Source organism: Salmo salar, chromosome 29 (genome assembly GCF_965601325.2).
Source record: "Salmo salar chromosome 29, fSalSal1, whole genome shotgun sequence".
NCBI lineage: Eukaryota > Metazoa > Chordata > Actinopteri > Salmoniformes > Salmonidae > Salmo > Salmo salar.
The window spans coordinates 25923955-25941657 of NC_138319.1; the positions used below are offsets into that span (position 1 = coordinate 25923955).

Below are 17703 nucleotides of genomic sequence, written 5' to 3' on the forward strand. Positions count from 1 at the left end.
TGCCCTGAATGACGTGTCGCCACTGAGTATACAGTGCCTTGCGAAAGTATTCGGCCCCCTTGAACTTTTCGACCTTTTGCCACATTTCAGGCTTCAAACATAAAGATATAAAACTGTAATTTTTTGTGAAGAATCAACAACAAGTGGGACACAATCATGAAGTGGAACGAAATTTATTGGATATTTCAAAAGTTTTTTAACAAATAAAAAACTGAAAAATTGGGCGTGCAAAATTATTCAGCCCCCTTAAGTTAATACTTTGTAGCGCCACCTTTTGCTGCGATTACAGCTGTAAGTCGCTTGGGGTATGTCTCTATCAGTTTTGCACATCGAGAGACTGAAATTTTTGCCCATTCCTCCTTGCAAAACAGCTCGAGCTCAGTGAGGTTGGATGGAGAGCGTTTGTGAACAGCAGTTTTCAGTTCTTTCCACAGATTCTCGATTGGATTCAGGTCTGGACTTTGACTTGGCCATTCTAACACCTGGATATGTTTATTTGTGAACCATTCCATTGTAGATTTTGCTTTATGTTTTGGATCATTGTCTTGTTGGAAGACAAATCTCCGTCCCAGTCTCAGGTCTTTTGCAGACTCCATCAGGTTTTCTTCCAGAATGGTCCTGTATTTGGCTCCATCCATCTTCCCATCAATTTTAACCATCTTCCCTGCCCCTGCTGAAGAAAAGCAGGCCCAAACCATGATGCTGCCACCACCATGTTTGACAGTGGGGATGGTGTGTTCAGGGTGATGAGCTGTGTTGCTTTTACGCCAAACATTGTTGCCAAAAAGTTCAATTTTGGTTTCATCTGACCAGAGCACCTTCTTCCACATGTTTGGTGTGTCTCCCAGGTGGCTAGTGGCAAACTTTAAACAACACTTTTTATGGATATCTTTAAGAAATGGCTTTCTTCTTGCCACTCTTCCATAAAGGCCAGATTTGTGCAGTATACGACTGATTGTTGTCCTATGGACAGAGTCTCCCACCTCAGCTGTAGATCTCTGCAGTTCATCCAGAGTGATCATGGGCCTCTTGGCTGCATCTCTGATCAGTCTTCTCCTTGTATGAGCTGAAAGTTTAGAGGGACGGCCGGGTCTTCGTAGATTTGCAGTGGTCTGATACTCCTTCCATTTCAATATTATCGCTTGTACGGTGCTTCTTGGGATGTTTAAAGCTTGGGAAATCTTTTTGTATCCAAATCCGGCTTTAAACTTCTCCACAACAGTATCTCGGACCTGCCTGGTGTGTTCCTTGTTCTTCATGATGCTCTCTGCGCTTTAAACGGACCTCTGAGACTATCACAGAGCAGGTGCATTTATACGGAGACTTGATTACACACAGGTGGATTCTATTTATCATCATTAGTTATTTAGGTCAACATTGGATCATTCAGAGATCCTCACTGAACTTCTGGAGAGAGTTTGCTGCACTGAAAGTAAAGGGGCTGAATAATTTTGCACGGCCAATTTTTCAGTTTTTTATTTGTTAAAAAACGTTTGAAATATCCAATAAATTTCGTTCCACTTCATAATTGTGTCCCACTTGTTGTTGATTCTTCACAAAAAATTACAGTTTTATATCTTTATGTTTGAAGCCTGAAATGTGGCAAAAGGTCGAAAAGTTCAAGGGGGCCGAATACTTTCGCAAGGCACTGTATCTATAAAGATATTTCAGTGTATGTTCATACCCGGATGAAGGCTCTTTAGCTGACAGCTCAGTTATATACTGTAAATCCACAGCAAGGACAAACTAGTGTATGCGACTTTCTTCTTCTTCATTTGTATAAGTGGAGGTCCTGAGATCTGCCTGTTTTTGGGGTCACTGCCGGGATGAGAGGCTGTTCTAGAACATATGGACTCGCACAGAGTATAGCTCCAGAACAGGCCTGTTGTGGGGAAAGGGCCCCTTGGGTGGACATGTGCCACACCATTTACACAGAGGGGGAGATACACAGTCTGACACAGGCGCCATGGATCCACCCTGATTTGGGGGACACATGTTTTTTGGCTGTAAACCTGAGGGAAGATAATAAATGTTATGTGTAATATACACTACAGTGAGGCTGAAACATAACTAAGGTCCATTATATTATGGCTCCAACTGTATAAAGTACAATCACAGCAGACAATGTAGAGTTGTTTCACAATACAGTGTTTTCAAGAGTAAGTCTGCACTCCTGCTTGGTGAAATACCACACAGGCAGTGTAACAAGGCAGGAAGAATACTCGCTGTAGTGTCCATGTTTTTGGGTGGCAGTTAGGAACATGGCTGCCGGTTTAAAAGTCCAGACAATGCTATTCTTTCGATACTTTGTGCAGCAACCTGTATAACAACACTTGGAGCTGAAACCATGTTTATTTCCGCTTGGCTGAGCATCACACAACTGACGAGAAGGGTTTGCTTGTGAGAAGAGTACAAAGAGACCATCTTGTACAGATGGATTTACCTGGACTAGATGACACGTACTTGGAAGGTTTTATTTCAGCTTCTAGAAGTCACACAGTTTTATCAACACCTCTCCCATCAGGTGCCTATAGAGGGTGACTGGTCAGTGGAAAAATGTTGCTTCACTGACATGGCATTTTGAATGATGAATGTGAAAGTCATATTCCATACATGGGAGATAACAGCATTAGGATTGAAATAAGTTGTCTCAGAGTGCAGTCATAGAACCGCCAAGAGAGGGAGAACATCAGATTCACCCTGTCGGTGATAATTCACTCAGCATTGTTTAACAAGGTATGGACAGTGGTGTCGTGGACATGCATTTGTCTTTGTGTGTGTTCAAAAAAAGAACATTGACGGGGATGGCCGTCTGTGGCTCCCTTTGTTATATCCCACCAGGCCAAGGTAACAGGAAGTTGGAACCCCCACCAACCCCCGCCGCCGGACATCAAAGCAACCATTTTCTTCTCTCTCGCTCAGGAAACCAAACCAAAACAACGCAGAATAGGACCAACCTAGTGCTACTGCAGACTGGGAGGGTCACCCACAGACCGCATGATAATGCCACAGTAACATTTAAACAATGCCCTCCACATCGGTCCTCACAATACGCCAGCGTCAGAGCATTGTAAATCTCTGCCGTTTCACCCGAATAATAAGCAAACTTTCGATGTGAACAGGATGTCTCTGAGTGTATTATTGGAAACGGTGTCTGAAAGGACACGAGGGGTTATATTTAGGTCTGACACGCATGTGAGAACAAAATGCTTCAGTCATGTAAATCAAGCAGTTTGGGATCGGTTTCTGTCTTACCAGGGGGATGCAAAGACCCATTTAGCGTTTTGTAATTTACTCAGTGCTGTTTTTATTTATTTATTCGCCAGGGGTTATGAGCGCACACTCACGCAAAGCCTTGAAGTAGAAATTGATAACATTATCAAACGGAAGTGATGCGTTATGTGTAATTAGCTATAACACTTCTCCAGTGCCAATTATCAACGAGAGTAATGCGTTGTTAGATTACGACAGAGAGTAATGCATTGTTAGATTACGACAGAGAGTAATGCATTGTTTGTTTACGACAGAGAGTAATGCATTGTTAGATTACGACAGAGAGTAATGCATTGTTAGATCACGACAGAGAGTAATGCATTGTTAGATCACAACAGAGAGTAATGCATTGTTAGATTACGACAGAGAGTAATGCATTGTTTGTTTACGACAGAGAGTAATGCATTGTTAGATCACGACAGAGAGTAATGCATTGTTAGATTACGACAGAGAGTAATGCATTGTTAGATTACGACAGAGAGTAATGCATTGTTAGATTACGACAGAGAGTAATGCATTGTTAGATTACTTCAGAGAGTAATGCATTGTTAGATCACGACAGAGAGTAATGCATTGTTAGATCACGACAGAGAGTAATGCATTGTTAGATCACGACAGAGAGTAATGCATTGTTAGATTACGACAGAGAGTAATGCATTTTTAGATTACGACAGAGAGTAATGCATGTTGGAGATGAGAAATATGCACATTGCTAAAGGTCAAATGTCAAAATGCCCATTGTTGGGTCCTCTTTAGCTAGGTTAGTTTGGCTCTTCATCAGTAATGGGGTTCCATTTGACAGTAGCCTCTGCTCCTTGTCTCCTTCCATCCATCTACTGTACATTGATATTTTAAGGTACAATAGGCTGAAATCACTCCGCCATTTCCTGGTTGCTAAAATGAAAATGGTTCGCATTTCTACGTGAATTTGGTAGGGTCGCCCAAAAAGCTGCCTACTGCTCCTTTAAGAACTGGACAAGTGAAAATCTAATTCTAGACATCTTTCTATCAGTCATTTGATGAAGCAGAAGAAGGAGGAAATATGGAAAGAGGAAGACACCTTAGACAATTGAGAGACGCAAACCCAAGGTGTTGGGTTCAAGGCAGAGGTAGATGGGTTGCCAGATTTGTTTACAGTGAGTAGCAAGCTGATTCATGACTGAAGCTTGGTATCCCATAGACTCTCCTCACTTATTCATCCAAAACACAGAGAGAGAGAGGTGAGTAATGAGCCATCCCTGATAGATGGATGATCTGGAGACAGAGGGAAAGACAGACAGTGAGGGAGAGAGAGAGAGAGAGAGAGAAAGGGGGGGGTGAGCTGTACCGATGTCAACAACAGCTCCCCACATTGACCCTGACTCTTCTAATTAGACCACGCACACCTGGTTGGCAGCCATGTTTTTCTGCCCTGCTGTGAGGAGCAAAAGTGTTATTGTGTGTGCAGAGGTACAAGAGAGACTTACAAGACCCACTCCACACCTACCCTGCCTAATAAACTTGTTTCTAAAATAGTCCCATTCAGTATATACACCAGTGAATTCTCAGGGTTGAAAGAGACGTGTATGTGTGAGCCGTTGCTACGGGAGACCATTTTCATCCCAATCGTTTGTCACTTAGTGTTTATTTGAAAGTATACTTTAGTTCTACAGGGACTACCCACTGTGCACAGATGTCAAAGGAACTTCTATTCCACATTGGTGCAACGTAATTATATTGAAATGAAGTTGAAACAACGTTGATTCAACTAGTGTGTTCCCAGTGTTTATGTACAATGGCAATCAACCATTGGTGACCCATCATTCAGGAAAATAATGAAGATAAATTATAGCTAAAATGTATCTGTGCTCATCGGCCATTGGACATAAACATTACACAACAAGTTGGAAATCGCAAATTCAACAATGAGTGGTTTGGAAGGAATCAGTGGCTAACTGCAAGCATTGCAAAGCAATCACTAGCCTGCTATTCAGTGAGGTGGGTGTGTGGTCCCAAGTCTGGGTTTAAGGGTCTCTTTTCCAAGCTTAAAAGAATAAACATCCAGCATGACTTCTGCCGTGCTCAAAACAACTGGAAACTCGGAACTGGGAAATCTGACTTCAGTGATTTCAAGACAACTGGAAACTTGGGGAAAAAACGAGCTCTGACTGGGAAAATACATTTTAAACGGTCATCCAACTCAGAATTGCAAGTCGGCAATTCGGGCCTCTTTCTAGAGCTACGACCTGAAGATCACTGACGGCATCATGATTCAACCTTGTTTTTTTCAGAGTTCCCAGTTGTCTTGAAAGCACCATAAATCCAGAGAATGCCAGACTTTGTTGACAAAATTTGATGGCCCAATTTGCCCACGAAGGACCGCCGCGCCACCTTCCTGTTCAAGTGAGCACAGCACAACAAGTCCAAAAATGTATTGTATGCTGCTGCATAAATGATGTAATATGCCAGGGAGATATGTATACTGTAGCTAAGAAAGTAATACTAAGTGTATGTTTTGTAGTAAGCTGTTAGTAGCCCATATGCCTCACCCTAATAATTTGGTACCTTTTCCCCTCTTAATTTCACCTACTGTTTTGACTTGGTGGTGCACATGTAGCCTATAGCCTGTTTTAGAGAAATGTAATCATTGAATATTGGAAGAGCATTCATTGTCTGCTTATATGCCCTCTTTATTTATCCTACAGTTCTGACTTGGTGTACAGGGAGAACACTGTAAGAACGGCCCATATTCTGAATTCTGTCGCTGTACATTTCAAATGTGCTGAACAAATAGTTACATTTGAAGTCGGAAGTTTACATACACTTATGTTGGAGTCATTAAAACTCGTTATTCAACCACTCCACAAATTTCTTGTTAACAAACTATAGTTTTGGCAAGTTGGTTAGGACATCTACTTTGTGCATGACACAAGTAATTTTTCCAACAATTGTTTACAGACAGATTATTTCACTTATAATTCACTGTATCACAATTCTGTATCACAAGGCTAATTGACATAATTTGAGTCAATTGGAGATGTACCTGATGTACCTGCCTCTTTGCTTGACATCATTGGAAAATCAAAAGAAATCAACCAAGACCTCAGAAAAAAAATTGTAGACCTCCACAAGTCTGAGAGTCCTATATCAACATAACCTGGAAGTCCGCTCAGCAAGGAAGAAGCCACTGCTCCAAAACCGCCAATAAAAAGCCAGACTACATACAGTTTGCAACTGCACATAGGAATAAAGATCGTACTATTTGGAGAAATGTCCTCTGGTCTGATGAAACAAAAATAGAACTGTTTGGCCATAATGACCACCATTATGTTTGGAGAAAAGAGGGGGAGGCTTGCAAGCTGAAGAACACCATCCCAACTGTGAAGCACGGGGGTGGCAGCATCATGTTCCGAGGGTGCTTTGCTGCAGGAGGGACTGGCGCACTTCACAAAATAGATGGCATCATGAGGGAGGAAAATTGTGAATATATTGAAGCAACATCTCAAGACATCAGTCGGGAAGTTAAAGCTTGGTCGCAAATGGGTCTTCCAAATGGACAATGACCCCAAGTATACTTCCAAAGTTGTTGCAAAATGGCTTATGGACAACAAAGTCAAGGTATTGGAGTGGCCATCACAAAGCCCTGACCTCAATCCTATAGAAAATTTGTGGGCAGAACTGAAAAAGCATGTGCGAGCAAGGAGGCCTACAAACCTGACTCAGTTACACCAGCTCTGTCAGGAGGAATTCACCCAACTTATTGTGGGAAGCTTGTGGAAGGCTACCCGAAACGTTTGAACCAAGTTAAACAATTTAAAGGCAATGCTACCAAATTCAATGTATGTAAACTTCTGTCCCACTGGGAATGTGATGAAAGAAATAAAAGCTGAAATAAATCATTCTCTCAACTATTATTCTGACATTTCACATTCTTAAAATAAAGTCTTGATCCTAACTGACCTAAAACAGGGATTTTTTTGCTAGGATTAAATGTCAGGAATTGTGAAAAACTGAGTTTAAATGTATTTGGCGAAGGTGTAAGTAAACTTCCGACTTCAACTGTATGTGAATAAGGTATTTCTGTTTTCGATTTGTCATTATGGGGTATTGTGTGCAGATTGATGAGGAAAATGTTTTATTTGATCAATTTTTGAATAAGGCTGTAACGTAACAAAATGTGAAAAAAGGGAAGGGGTCTGAATACTTTCTGAATGCACTGTAATGCAGGCTGCAGCACTCAGAAGAATACTGTGTGTGTCTGTGCGGGCGTTGGTGTGGGGGTCCATTTTTGATAGAGGTCATGCTAGTTAGTGCATATTTGGATGGTTATATAGTATGTCTGTGTTCAAGTCAGCATGAAAAGTGTGTGTGTGTGTGTGTGTGTGAGCAGTGTGCCCTCATGCTTCGTTTGAACTGACTTTTGCTCTGTTTCCTGGGTTAAGAATCCCTCCCACAGTAAAGGGCATCAAGCCAAGTCATCGTATATTTCCCTCCTCTTAACGATCCCATTTCTCTGGATCTGTCCTGAGCCAACACATTATGCATTCAACTTTATTTTACAAGGTCAGTTTGAGAACGTTCTCTTTCTGAATAACAACCTGGGAAAGAGTCACAGTGGAGAGGAGAGGGGTGGAATAAGCCAATTGGAAACTTGTGTTACGAGGCAGGAGAAAGTGACAGAAAATATAGGTATTTTCACTGAAATACCTATATTAGATACTGTAGTGTGTCCCAAACCTCTCCTCAACTACCCCCAGTTGTTAGACTTATTTGATCTATTGCAGAACTAACACACTAGATTCCCCTGGTCATCAAGTCATGAATTGGTTGAATCAGATGGGCTCGGATAAAGTAAAAACATTGTTACCATAGCGAGTGGATGTGCTTTGGCCTGTATATTCCTGTCTGTATACCCAGGTTGGTTCTTATTAAGAGGTTACTTGTGTTTAGCTGTTGTGGCAACACGTATATAACAGAGGTTATTTGTGCTCATTTTGTTGTGGCATTCACATATTTCTTTCAAGGTCAAACTGATTGTTGTCTCCATTCTGCTCCAATATAGCAATATTCGTACCAGATGGAAAAAAATGGACATGGTAAGAACCTCAAAGTAAATGAAATACAAACAGGAAGAAAAAAAAATGGGGGATCTCACATTCAAGGAGGTTTTTTAATTCTGTAGTCCAGGGATAAATAGCTTATTGTACCTTTCTTTTTTGTTCTGGCCAAGGAAGAGGTACCTTGGCTGCCGAGCAAGTGTTTGACATCCCACTGAGTGGGCCTTTGTTTCAGGGGATTGGGTTGCGCCGCCCAAACAAAGTGTCCAGCGTTGTCAATGGAGACTGGGGCCACTGATGTGTAACTCTAGGCCTGGAGAGGGGGAGGTAGAGGCAGCTAAACAGAGGACCTGTAGAGGACAGAGCTCCCACACATACTCATTTATACACAGAGGCCACCCACACATACACTCTCTCCTCTCCCCAGGTCTTTTAGCTGTCCATGCCCAAGAGACGGTAACCAAAGCCCCACATGAAACCTTTCTCTGAGCCTCCGCTCCTGTGACAGAGAGAGAGAATGCTTGTTTTGAAGGCACTCTACCTACAGGTTTGGTTTTCCGGAATAGTACCACTAGGACCAAGTTGTTTGCCTGTCTTTCTTGACGTCTTTTAGATGCCCTGTGGCAGGACTATTGAACTCCTGGCCTGAGGGGCCAAACCTCTAATGAGGAACTGTTTGAGAGCCGTGACATAAACAGAGTGGTGTAGTGACTGGTTCAGACCTGGGACACCAGGTGTGTGGTGATAAAAAAAACAAGCAGCAGTACTTGGAACCTCTAGGCTAGGTGAAAATGAGCTTGAAATAGAGGAAGAGAAACAGAAGAGTCGATGCACTTCATTGGTCCTCTTGTTTCTCATCCTCCCCGTATTGTGTAGCTCGTCCTCTAGAGACGTGTTGAGGGATCTCAACAGGAAGTAATTGCTGTGTGGAAAGTGATGTTACATATTGACAGACTTTATTAGGGTCACCAATACACAATAACAGTGGTAAAGCCTTCCATAGATATGTCTTATCCGCAACAACACACTGAAAAGTAGTGGGTCTTTTGGGTGGCTTTCTATGGTTTGAGTTGACCTAGGCTGTGGTTAACTGTGTACTCCCATGGGGCTGCCTGTCTGTGTCTTTTCAGACAATGAAGATTCTGTAATGTTAGTTTGAGGTCAGTATACTGGACTCTAGTGAAGCTCTATTAGTGTGAGGTCAGTATACTGTACTCTAGTGAAGCTCTGTAATGTTAGTGTGAGGTCAGTATACTGTACTCTAGTGAAGCTCTGTATTGTTAGTGTGAGGTCAGTATACTGTACTCTAGTGAAGCTCTGTATTGTTAGTGTGAGGTCAGTATACTGTACTCTGGTAAAGCTCTGTAATGTTAGTGTGAGGTCAGTATACTGTACTCTAGTGAAGCTCTGTATTGTTAGTGTATGGTCAGTATACTGGACTCTAGTGAAGCTCTATTAGTGTGAGGTCAGTATACTGTACTCTAGTGAAGCTCTGTAATGTTAGTGTGAGGTCAATGTACTGTACTCTAGTGAAGCTCTATTAGTGTGAGGTCAGTATACTGTACTCTAGTGAAGCTCTGTAATGTTAGTGTGAGGTCAGTATACTGGACTCTAGTGAAGCTCTGTAATGTTAGTGTGAGGTCAGTATACTGTACTCTGGTGAAGCTCTATTAGTGTGAGGTCAGTATACTGTACTCTAGTGAAGCTCTGTAATGTTAGTGTGAGTTCAATGTACTGTACTCTAGTGAAGCTCTATTAGTGTGAGGTCAGTATACTGTACTCTAGTGAAGCTCTATAATGTTAGTGTGAGGTCAATGTACTGTACTCTAGTGAATCTCTATTAGTGTGAGGTCAATGTACTGTACTCTAGTGAAGCTCTATTAGTGTGAGGTCAGTATACTGTACTCTAGTGAAGCTCTATTAGTGTGAGGTCAGTATACTGGACTCTAGTGAAGCTCTGTAATGTTAGTGTGAGGTCAGTATACTGGACTCTAGTGAAGCTCTGTAATGTTAGTGTGAGGTCAGTATACTGTACTCTGGTAAAGCTCTGTAATGTTAGTGTGAGGTCAGTATACTGTACTCTGGTGAAGCTCTATTAGTGTGAGGTCAGTATACTGGACTCTAGTGAAGCTCTGTAATGTTAGTGGGAGGTCAGTATACTGGACTCTAGTGAAGCTCTGTAATGTTAGTGTGAGGTCAGTATACTGGACTCTGGTGAAGCTCTGTAATGTTAGTGTGAGGTCAGTATACTGGACTCTAGCTAAGCTCTATTAGTGTGAGGTCAGTATACTGGACTCTAGTGAAGCTCTGTAATGTTAGTGTGAGGTCAGTATACTGTACTCTGGTGAAGCTCTGTAATGTTAGTGTGAGGTCAGTATACTGTACTCTAGTGAAGCTCTATTAGTGTGAGGTCAGTATACTGTGCTCTAGTGAAGCTCTGTATTGTTAGTGTGAGGTCATTATACTGTGCTCTAGTGAAGCTCTGTATTGTTAGTGTGAGGTCAGTATACTGTACTCTAGTGAAGCTCTATTAGTGTGAGGTCAGTATACTGTACTCTAGTGAAGCTCTGTAATGTTGGTGTGAGGTCAGTATACTGTGCTCTAGTGAAGCTCTGTATTGTTAGTGTGAGGTCAGTATACTGTACTCTAGTGAAGCTCTATTAGTGTGAGGTCAGTATACTGTACTCTAGTGAAGCTCTGTAATGTTGGTGTGAGGTCAGTATACTGTGCTCTAGTGAAGCTCTGTATTGTTAGTGTGAGGTCAGTATACTGTGCTCTAGTGAAGCTCTGTATTGTTAGTGTGAGGTCAGTATACTGTACTCTAGTGACGCTCTATTAGTGTGAGGTCAGTATACTGTACTCTAGTGAAGCTCTGTAATGCTGGTGTGAGGTCAGTATACTGTACTCTGGTAAAGCTCTGTAATGTTAGTGTGAGGTCAGTATACTGTACTCTGGTGAAGCTCTATTAGTGTGAGGTCAGTATACTGTACTCTGGTGAAGCTCTATTAGTGTGAGGTCAGTATACTGTACTCTAGTGAAGCTCTGTATTGTTAGTGTGAGATCAGTATACTGTACTCTAGTGAAGCTCTGTAATGTTAGTGTGAGGTCAGTATACTGTACTCTAGTGAAGCTCTATTAGTGTGAGGTCAGTATACTGGACTCTAGTGAAGCTCTATTAGTGTGAGGTCAGTATACTGGACTCTAGTGAAGTGCTGTATTGTTAGTGTGAGGTCAGTATACTGTACTCTAGTGAAGCTCTGTAATGTTAGTGTGAGGTCAGTATACTGGACTCTAGTGAAGCTCTATTAGTGTGAGGTCAGTATACTGTACTCTAGTGAAGCTCTAATGTTAGTGTGAGGTCAGTATACTGGACTCTAGTGAAGCTCTGTAATGTTATTGTGAGGTCAGTATACTGTACTCTAGTGAAGCTCTATTAGTGTGAGGTCAGTATACTGGACTCTAGTGAAGCTCTATTAGTGTGAGGTCAGTATACTGTACTCTAGTGAAACTCTGTATTGTTAGTGTGAGGTCAGTATACTGGACTCTAGTGAAGCTCTGTAATGTTAGTGTGAGGTCAGTCTACTGTACTCTAGTGAAGCTCTGTAATGTTAGTGTGAGGTCTGTCTACTGTACTCCAGTGAAGCTCTGTAATGTTAGTGTTAGGTCAGTATACTGTACTCTAGTGAAGCTCTGTATTGTTAGTGTGAGGTCAGTATACTGTACTCCAGTGAAGCTCTGTAATGTTAGTGTGAGGTCAGTATACTGTACTCTAGTGAAGCTCTGTAATGTTAGTGTGAGGTCAGTATACTGTACTCTAGTGAAGCTCTGTAATGTTAGTGTGAGGTCAGTATACTGTACTCTAGTGAAGCTCTATTAGTGTGAGGTCAGTATACTGGACTCTAGTGAAGCTCTATTAGTGTGAGGTCAGTATACTGTACTCTAGTGAAGCTCTGTTAGTGTGAGGTCAGTATACTGTACTCTAGTGAAGCTCTGTAATGTTAGTGTGAGGTCAGTATACTGTACTCTAGTGAATCTCTGTAATGTTAGTGGGAGGTCAGTATACTGTACTCTAGTGAAGCTCTGTTAGTGTGAGGTCAGTATACTGTACTCTAGTGAATCTCTGTAATGTTAGTGGGAGGTCAGTATACTGTACTCTAGTGAAGCTCTGTTAGTGTGAGGTCAGTATACTGTACTCTAGTGAATCTCTGTAATTTTAGTGGGAGGTCAGTATACTGTACTCTAGTGAAGCTCTGTTAGTGTGAGGTCAGTATACTGTACTCTAGTGAATCTCTGTAATGTTAGTGGGAGGTCAGTCTACTGTACTCTAGTGAAGCTCTGTAATGTTAGTGTGAGGTCAGTATGCTGTACTCTAGTGAATCTCTGTAATGTGTGTGTGGAGGTCAGTATACTGTACTCTAGTGAAGCTCTGTAATGTTAGTGTGAGGTCAGTATACTGTACTCTAGTGAATCTCTGTAATGTTAGTGGGAGGTCAGTATACTGTACTCTAGTGAAGCTCTGTTAGTGTGAGGTCAGTATACTGTACTCTGGTGAAGCTCTATTAGTGTGAGGTCAGTATACTGGACTCTAGTGAAGCTCTATTAGTGTGAGGTCAGTATACTGTACTCTAGTGAAGCTCTGTTAGTGTGAGGTCAGTATACTGTACTCTAGTGCAGCTCTGTTAGTGTGAGGTCAGTATACTGTACTCTAGTGAAGCTCTGTTAGTGTGAGGTCAGTATACTGTACTCTGGTGAAGCTCTATTAGTGTGAGGTCAGTATACTGTACTCTGGTGAAGCTCTATTAGTGTGAGGTCAGTATACTGGACTCTAGTGAAGCTCTATTAGTGTGAGGTCAGTATACTGGACTCTAGTGAAGCTCTATTAGTGTGAGGTCAGTATACTGTACTCTAGTGAAGCTCTGTATTGTTAGTGTGAGGTCAGTATACTGGACTCTAGTGAAGCTCTGTAATGTTAGTGTGAGGTCAGTCTACTGTACTCTAGTGAAGCTCTGTAATGTTAGTGTGAGGTCAGTCTACTGTACTCCATTGAAGTACTGTAATGTTAGTGTGAGGTCAGTATACTATACTCTAGTGAAGCTCTGTAATGTTAGTGTGAGGTCAGTCTACTGTACTCTAGTGAAGCTCTGTAATGTTAGTGTGATGTCAGTCTACTGTACTCCAGTAAAGCTCTGTAATGTTAGTGTGAGGTCAGTATACTGTACTCTAGTGAAGCTCTGTAATGTTAGTGTGAGGTCAGTATACTGTACTCTAGTGAAGCTCTATTAGTGTGAGGTCAGTATACTGTACTCCAGTGAAGCTCTGTAATGTTAGTGTGAGGTCAGTATACTGTACTCTAGTGAAGCTCTGTAATGTTAGTGTGAGGTCAGTATACTGTACTCTAGTGAAGCTCTGTAATGTTAGTGTGAGGTCAGTATACTGTACTCTAGTGAAGCTCTGTTAGTGTGAGGTCAGTATACTGTACTCTAGTGAATCTCTGTAATGTTAGTGTGAGGTCAGTATACTGTACTCTAGTGAAGCTCTGTAATGTTAGTGGGAGGTCAGTATATTGTACTCTAGTGAATCTCTGTAATGTTAGTGGGAGGTCAGTCTACTGTACTCTAGTGAATCTCTGTAATGTTAGTGGGAGGTCAGTCTACTGTACTCTAGTGAATCTCTGTAATGTTAGTGGGAGGTCAGTCTACTGTACTCCAGTGAAGCTCTGTAATGTTAGTGTATGGTCAATATACTGTACTCTGAAGGTCTTGACTCATCATCTAACATTGCTCCCTTTGTTGTTCAGAGGATCTTATGAGAGGGGAAATGGTTCAATGGTTTATTCGAATCCCAGTTAGCTTTTGCCAAAACAGCAGCTATTCTTCCTGGGGTCCACACAAAAACAAAAAACATGTCATATAGCAAAACACTGATACACTGATAGACAAGAACAGTAACACAAATTTAAAATACAACGAGATGACCATTTTAGCAAATGTTCTTTCTTACTCAGAACAACTTACAATGTACCCCTTATCACACCCACAATCGCTGTTTAATGTCTAACCCATTGAGCCACATGGATAAGCTAATAGTCAGGGGCTTTAATTTGTACTGTAGTGGTAGAATAATGCCCCAAATGATTGCTTCCACAACGTCATTGTTAACAGACATCTATTCAAATTCCCTCTCCCATCCTATAGCTGCTCGCTGCTCTCCAGTTGGGAAATCTTATGAAAAGTGACAAAGCCTGTTTTGTTTCATTACAACACAAGTTAGCTCTTGCTAAGTGAGTGTTCTGTGCTGTCGTTAGGGTCATACTGAGGTCATACTGAGGGGTCGGGTATTTTAGACAGGTAGCAGGAAAACACATTGATCAAATTCTGTACCGTGTAAGAAAGGAAAACCACAAAAGAAAGGTTGATGGGTATATTGGCAGCAAAACTCTTCGAGAAAGATGGCAGGGAATGAGACTGAAAGAGAATGGGAAGCAGAGCCCCTGAAACAACAAGAGCTCCAGTTTAGTGGATCCTCTCAGCACTGTTCTGAATGACAGCTCTCCAGCCTTTTAAGGAGTTGGTATTTTATCAATTGGACAGCCAGTTGAAGACTGGAGTAGGGAGTGTAGGCAGTGGGTCAGATTTGAACCCACCCCAGCACTGTTACGTGTGCGTTCTGAGGGCAGCGCCACTGATCGCTAGACCATTGAGACTATGTCGCTCTACTGTTTTTAGACCTGGGAAACCCGTCTGTAAAGAACCTGTGGGCACCAACCCCTTACTTCCAGTACCTCTCTTTACCCCTACATTTAGTGAGCGATGTTCCAGTACTTTGCATGTTCAACTTAAATAAGCCGCTTTTTACCTTCCCGTTCACAAGCTTCATTCCAATACTTAAAATGTTTACACAAGTGTTTGCTTGGTGTTCTGCCAGACTGTTTTAAATAAGGAAAGTTAGACAGATGGGGCCTACAACAGTAGTAACAAGCATTCAGTGTGAAAAACCTGGTCTATGTAACCCCAGCCTTGTGGTTATTGTTAAGAGAATGGTTGTTTACAATCTACCATTGTAGGTTTTTGATGTCTTAGAACAAATATTATTTTAAGTTTATTTGTGGAAATCGCAAAACCTGCAGAAATATGAAAGAGAAATTAACCCAATATTATTCATACAATAAACTCATCAACATGTATACTCAACAACTTTAGCTACTACTAAGAGCTTTTCACACCACTGAGCGGAGCTGGCCTGGTTACACATCCATCATAGCTGTTGGAACTGTGCTGAAAGAGATCTCCTCCATCTCTCTCGTTCAGCCTCTATCACTTTCTCAGTCATCTACAACAATCAACTGATCTCTCTCACTATCTGTCCCTCTCTCTCTCAGTACTCTGTCCATATCTCTCACTATCTGTCCCTCTCTCTCTCTCAGTACTCTGTCCATATCTCTCACTATCTGTCCCTCTCTCTCTCAGTACTCTGTCCATCTCGCTCATTCTCTGGCCCTCTCTCAGTACTCTGTACATCTCTCTCACTATCTGTCTCTCTTTCTCTCTTAGTACTCTGTCCATCTCTCTCACTATCTAGCTCTCTCTCTCTCTTAGTACTCTGTCCATCTCTCTCACTATCTGGCTCTCTCTCTCTTAGTACTCTGTCCATTTCACTCACTATCTGGCTCTCTCTCTCAGTACTCTGTCCATCTCTCTCACTATCTGGCCCTCTCTCAGTATTCTGTCCATCTCTCTCACTATCTGGCCCTCTCTCAGTACTTTGTCCATTTCACTCACTATCTGGCCCCTCTCTCTCTCTCTCTTTCTCTCTCTCTCTCAGTCCTCTGTCCATCTCTCACTATCTGGCCTTCTCTCTCTCTCAGTACTCTGTCCATCTCTCTGTTTTTGATGTTCTCTCTAGACTCCCATGTGTACAGTCTGGGACTTCTGCCAGCTCCCCCTGGCATCCTTAGTCAACCACTTCATCCCTTCATCCCTCCATTCTTTCCTACCCCTGTCCCTCTATCCCTCCCAGGCAAACACATTCAAGGGCCCTTCATCCCCTTCCAGCACCCTTTCAAACACAGACACAGATCCAGCCTCCTATTTCCTCACTGGACATCAGAGGGATAGTTTAGGTGTGATTTCCATGAACCCTATCCAACCATAGACTTTTACTTTATATTTTCTTCATACACTAATTTAACAATAAGCTTTATTGAACCAATTTGCACTTTACTTGGACCAAACATGCAATCTTGAAGCTCAAGAAGACCAGTGTGTGTGTGTGTGTGTGTGTGTGTGTGTGTGTGTGTGTGTGTGTGTGTGTGTGTGTGTGTGTGCGCCTGCCTGCCTGCCAGCCATCATTCAAACCAAAAGGCTGTGGGCAGAGCCAAGGGTTTCCCAGGTAACAGTGATATGTTTGTTACCTTTGTTCAGGTCATTCAAAGTCTCCTTTTTCAATGTTGTCATCAGGTCATAGCTGAACTTTCCGCTTTTAGACTTTTCAATAGGCAATTGTTTTAGCAAGTATTGCCTGTGCCTGTTAAGTTCTATTCACATTTTACATGTTCTATTCTCAGCACAGTGTATATCTGGGATTTTGGGGGATGTTTATTGGGAGCATTTTACTTGATGATTGTTCTTAAAAGTTGCCCATATGCCAATAGGACCCAGTTGTTGTAATTGTGGGTCTGAAAAGCTAGATCCTTTGTGAAAAACCAAAATCTAGGAGACAACCTTGCACTCAAATATACATGACACTTCAACTTTTGGGAATCAATTAGCTGACTTCCTACTTTAATGTTAAGGACGGTAAACATGAAAATGTCTCCATTCTTTGCCATTAGATTATTAGAGAAAATAATGTGTGCAAAGGAGAGGAATCGTCTTCTCATAGTAGTAGTTCAATATTCACATATGTACCTCCCTACCCTCTCTCTCTCCAGGCACTACCCCAAGCAGTCCTTCACCATTGTGACTGACACCCCAGAGAACTTGAGACTGAGACATCAGAGTGAATTGCAGAGCCAGGTGAGATGGCCTTCAATTTTTGTGTATGTTGTCAAATTCACATCACTTTCAGGTGCTGGGCTGGAAAACACATCGTAATAATGAAGGAACTAGAGGATCCAAACTTCTATGTCGTCACAAAGGTGTAATATGTAGCCACACCAGTGAAACGCCACTCCCATGTTTTGCTCCTTTACTAGACCTCCCTTTCTGCCTGTATCTGGCTGTCAGATCCCTAACTTGCCTGTACTGGGACACACAGCCAGGGCCCATCTGTCAAAGAAACACAGACACACTGGGTGTCTGTCCACGTGCCAGTCCTTTGGCTCAGAACACAGCCAAAAGGAAGAGACAGGAACGTCAAAGAGAAGGAGGGAGGGAGAAGGAGGTGGGGGAGGGAA

At 42.1% G+C, this 17703-nt stretch overlaps 1 protein-coding gene across 1 annotated transcript in view; it reads left to right on the top strand.

Moving 5' to 3' along the window:
• LOC145850282 (uncharacterized) overlaps positions 1-17703 on the top strand; it is a 42386-nt gene that overhangs the window by 18932 nt on the left and 5751 nt on the right. Inside the window, exon 3 of the mRNA XM_082970753.1 lies at positions 17239-17323. Coding sequence (XP_082826879.1) covers positions 17239-17323 — 85 coding nt within the window. The remainder of the gene's footprint in view (positions 1-17238; positions 17324-17703) is intronic.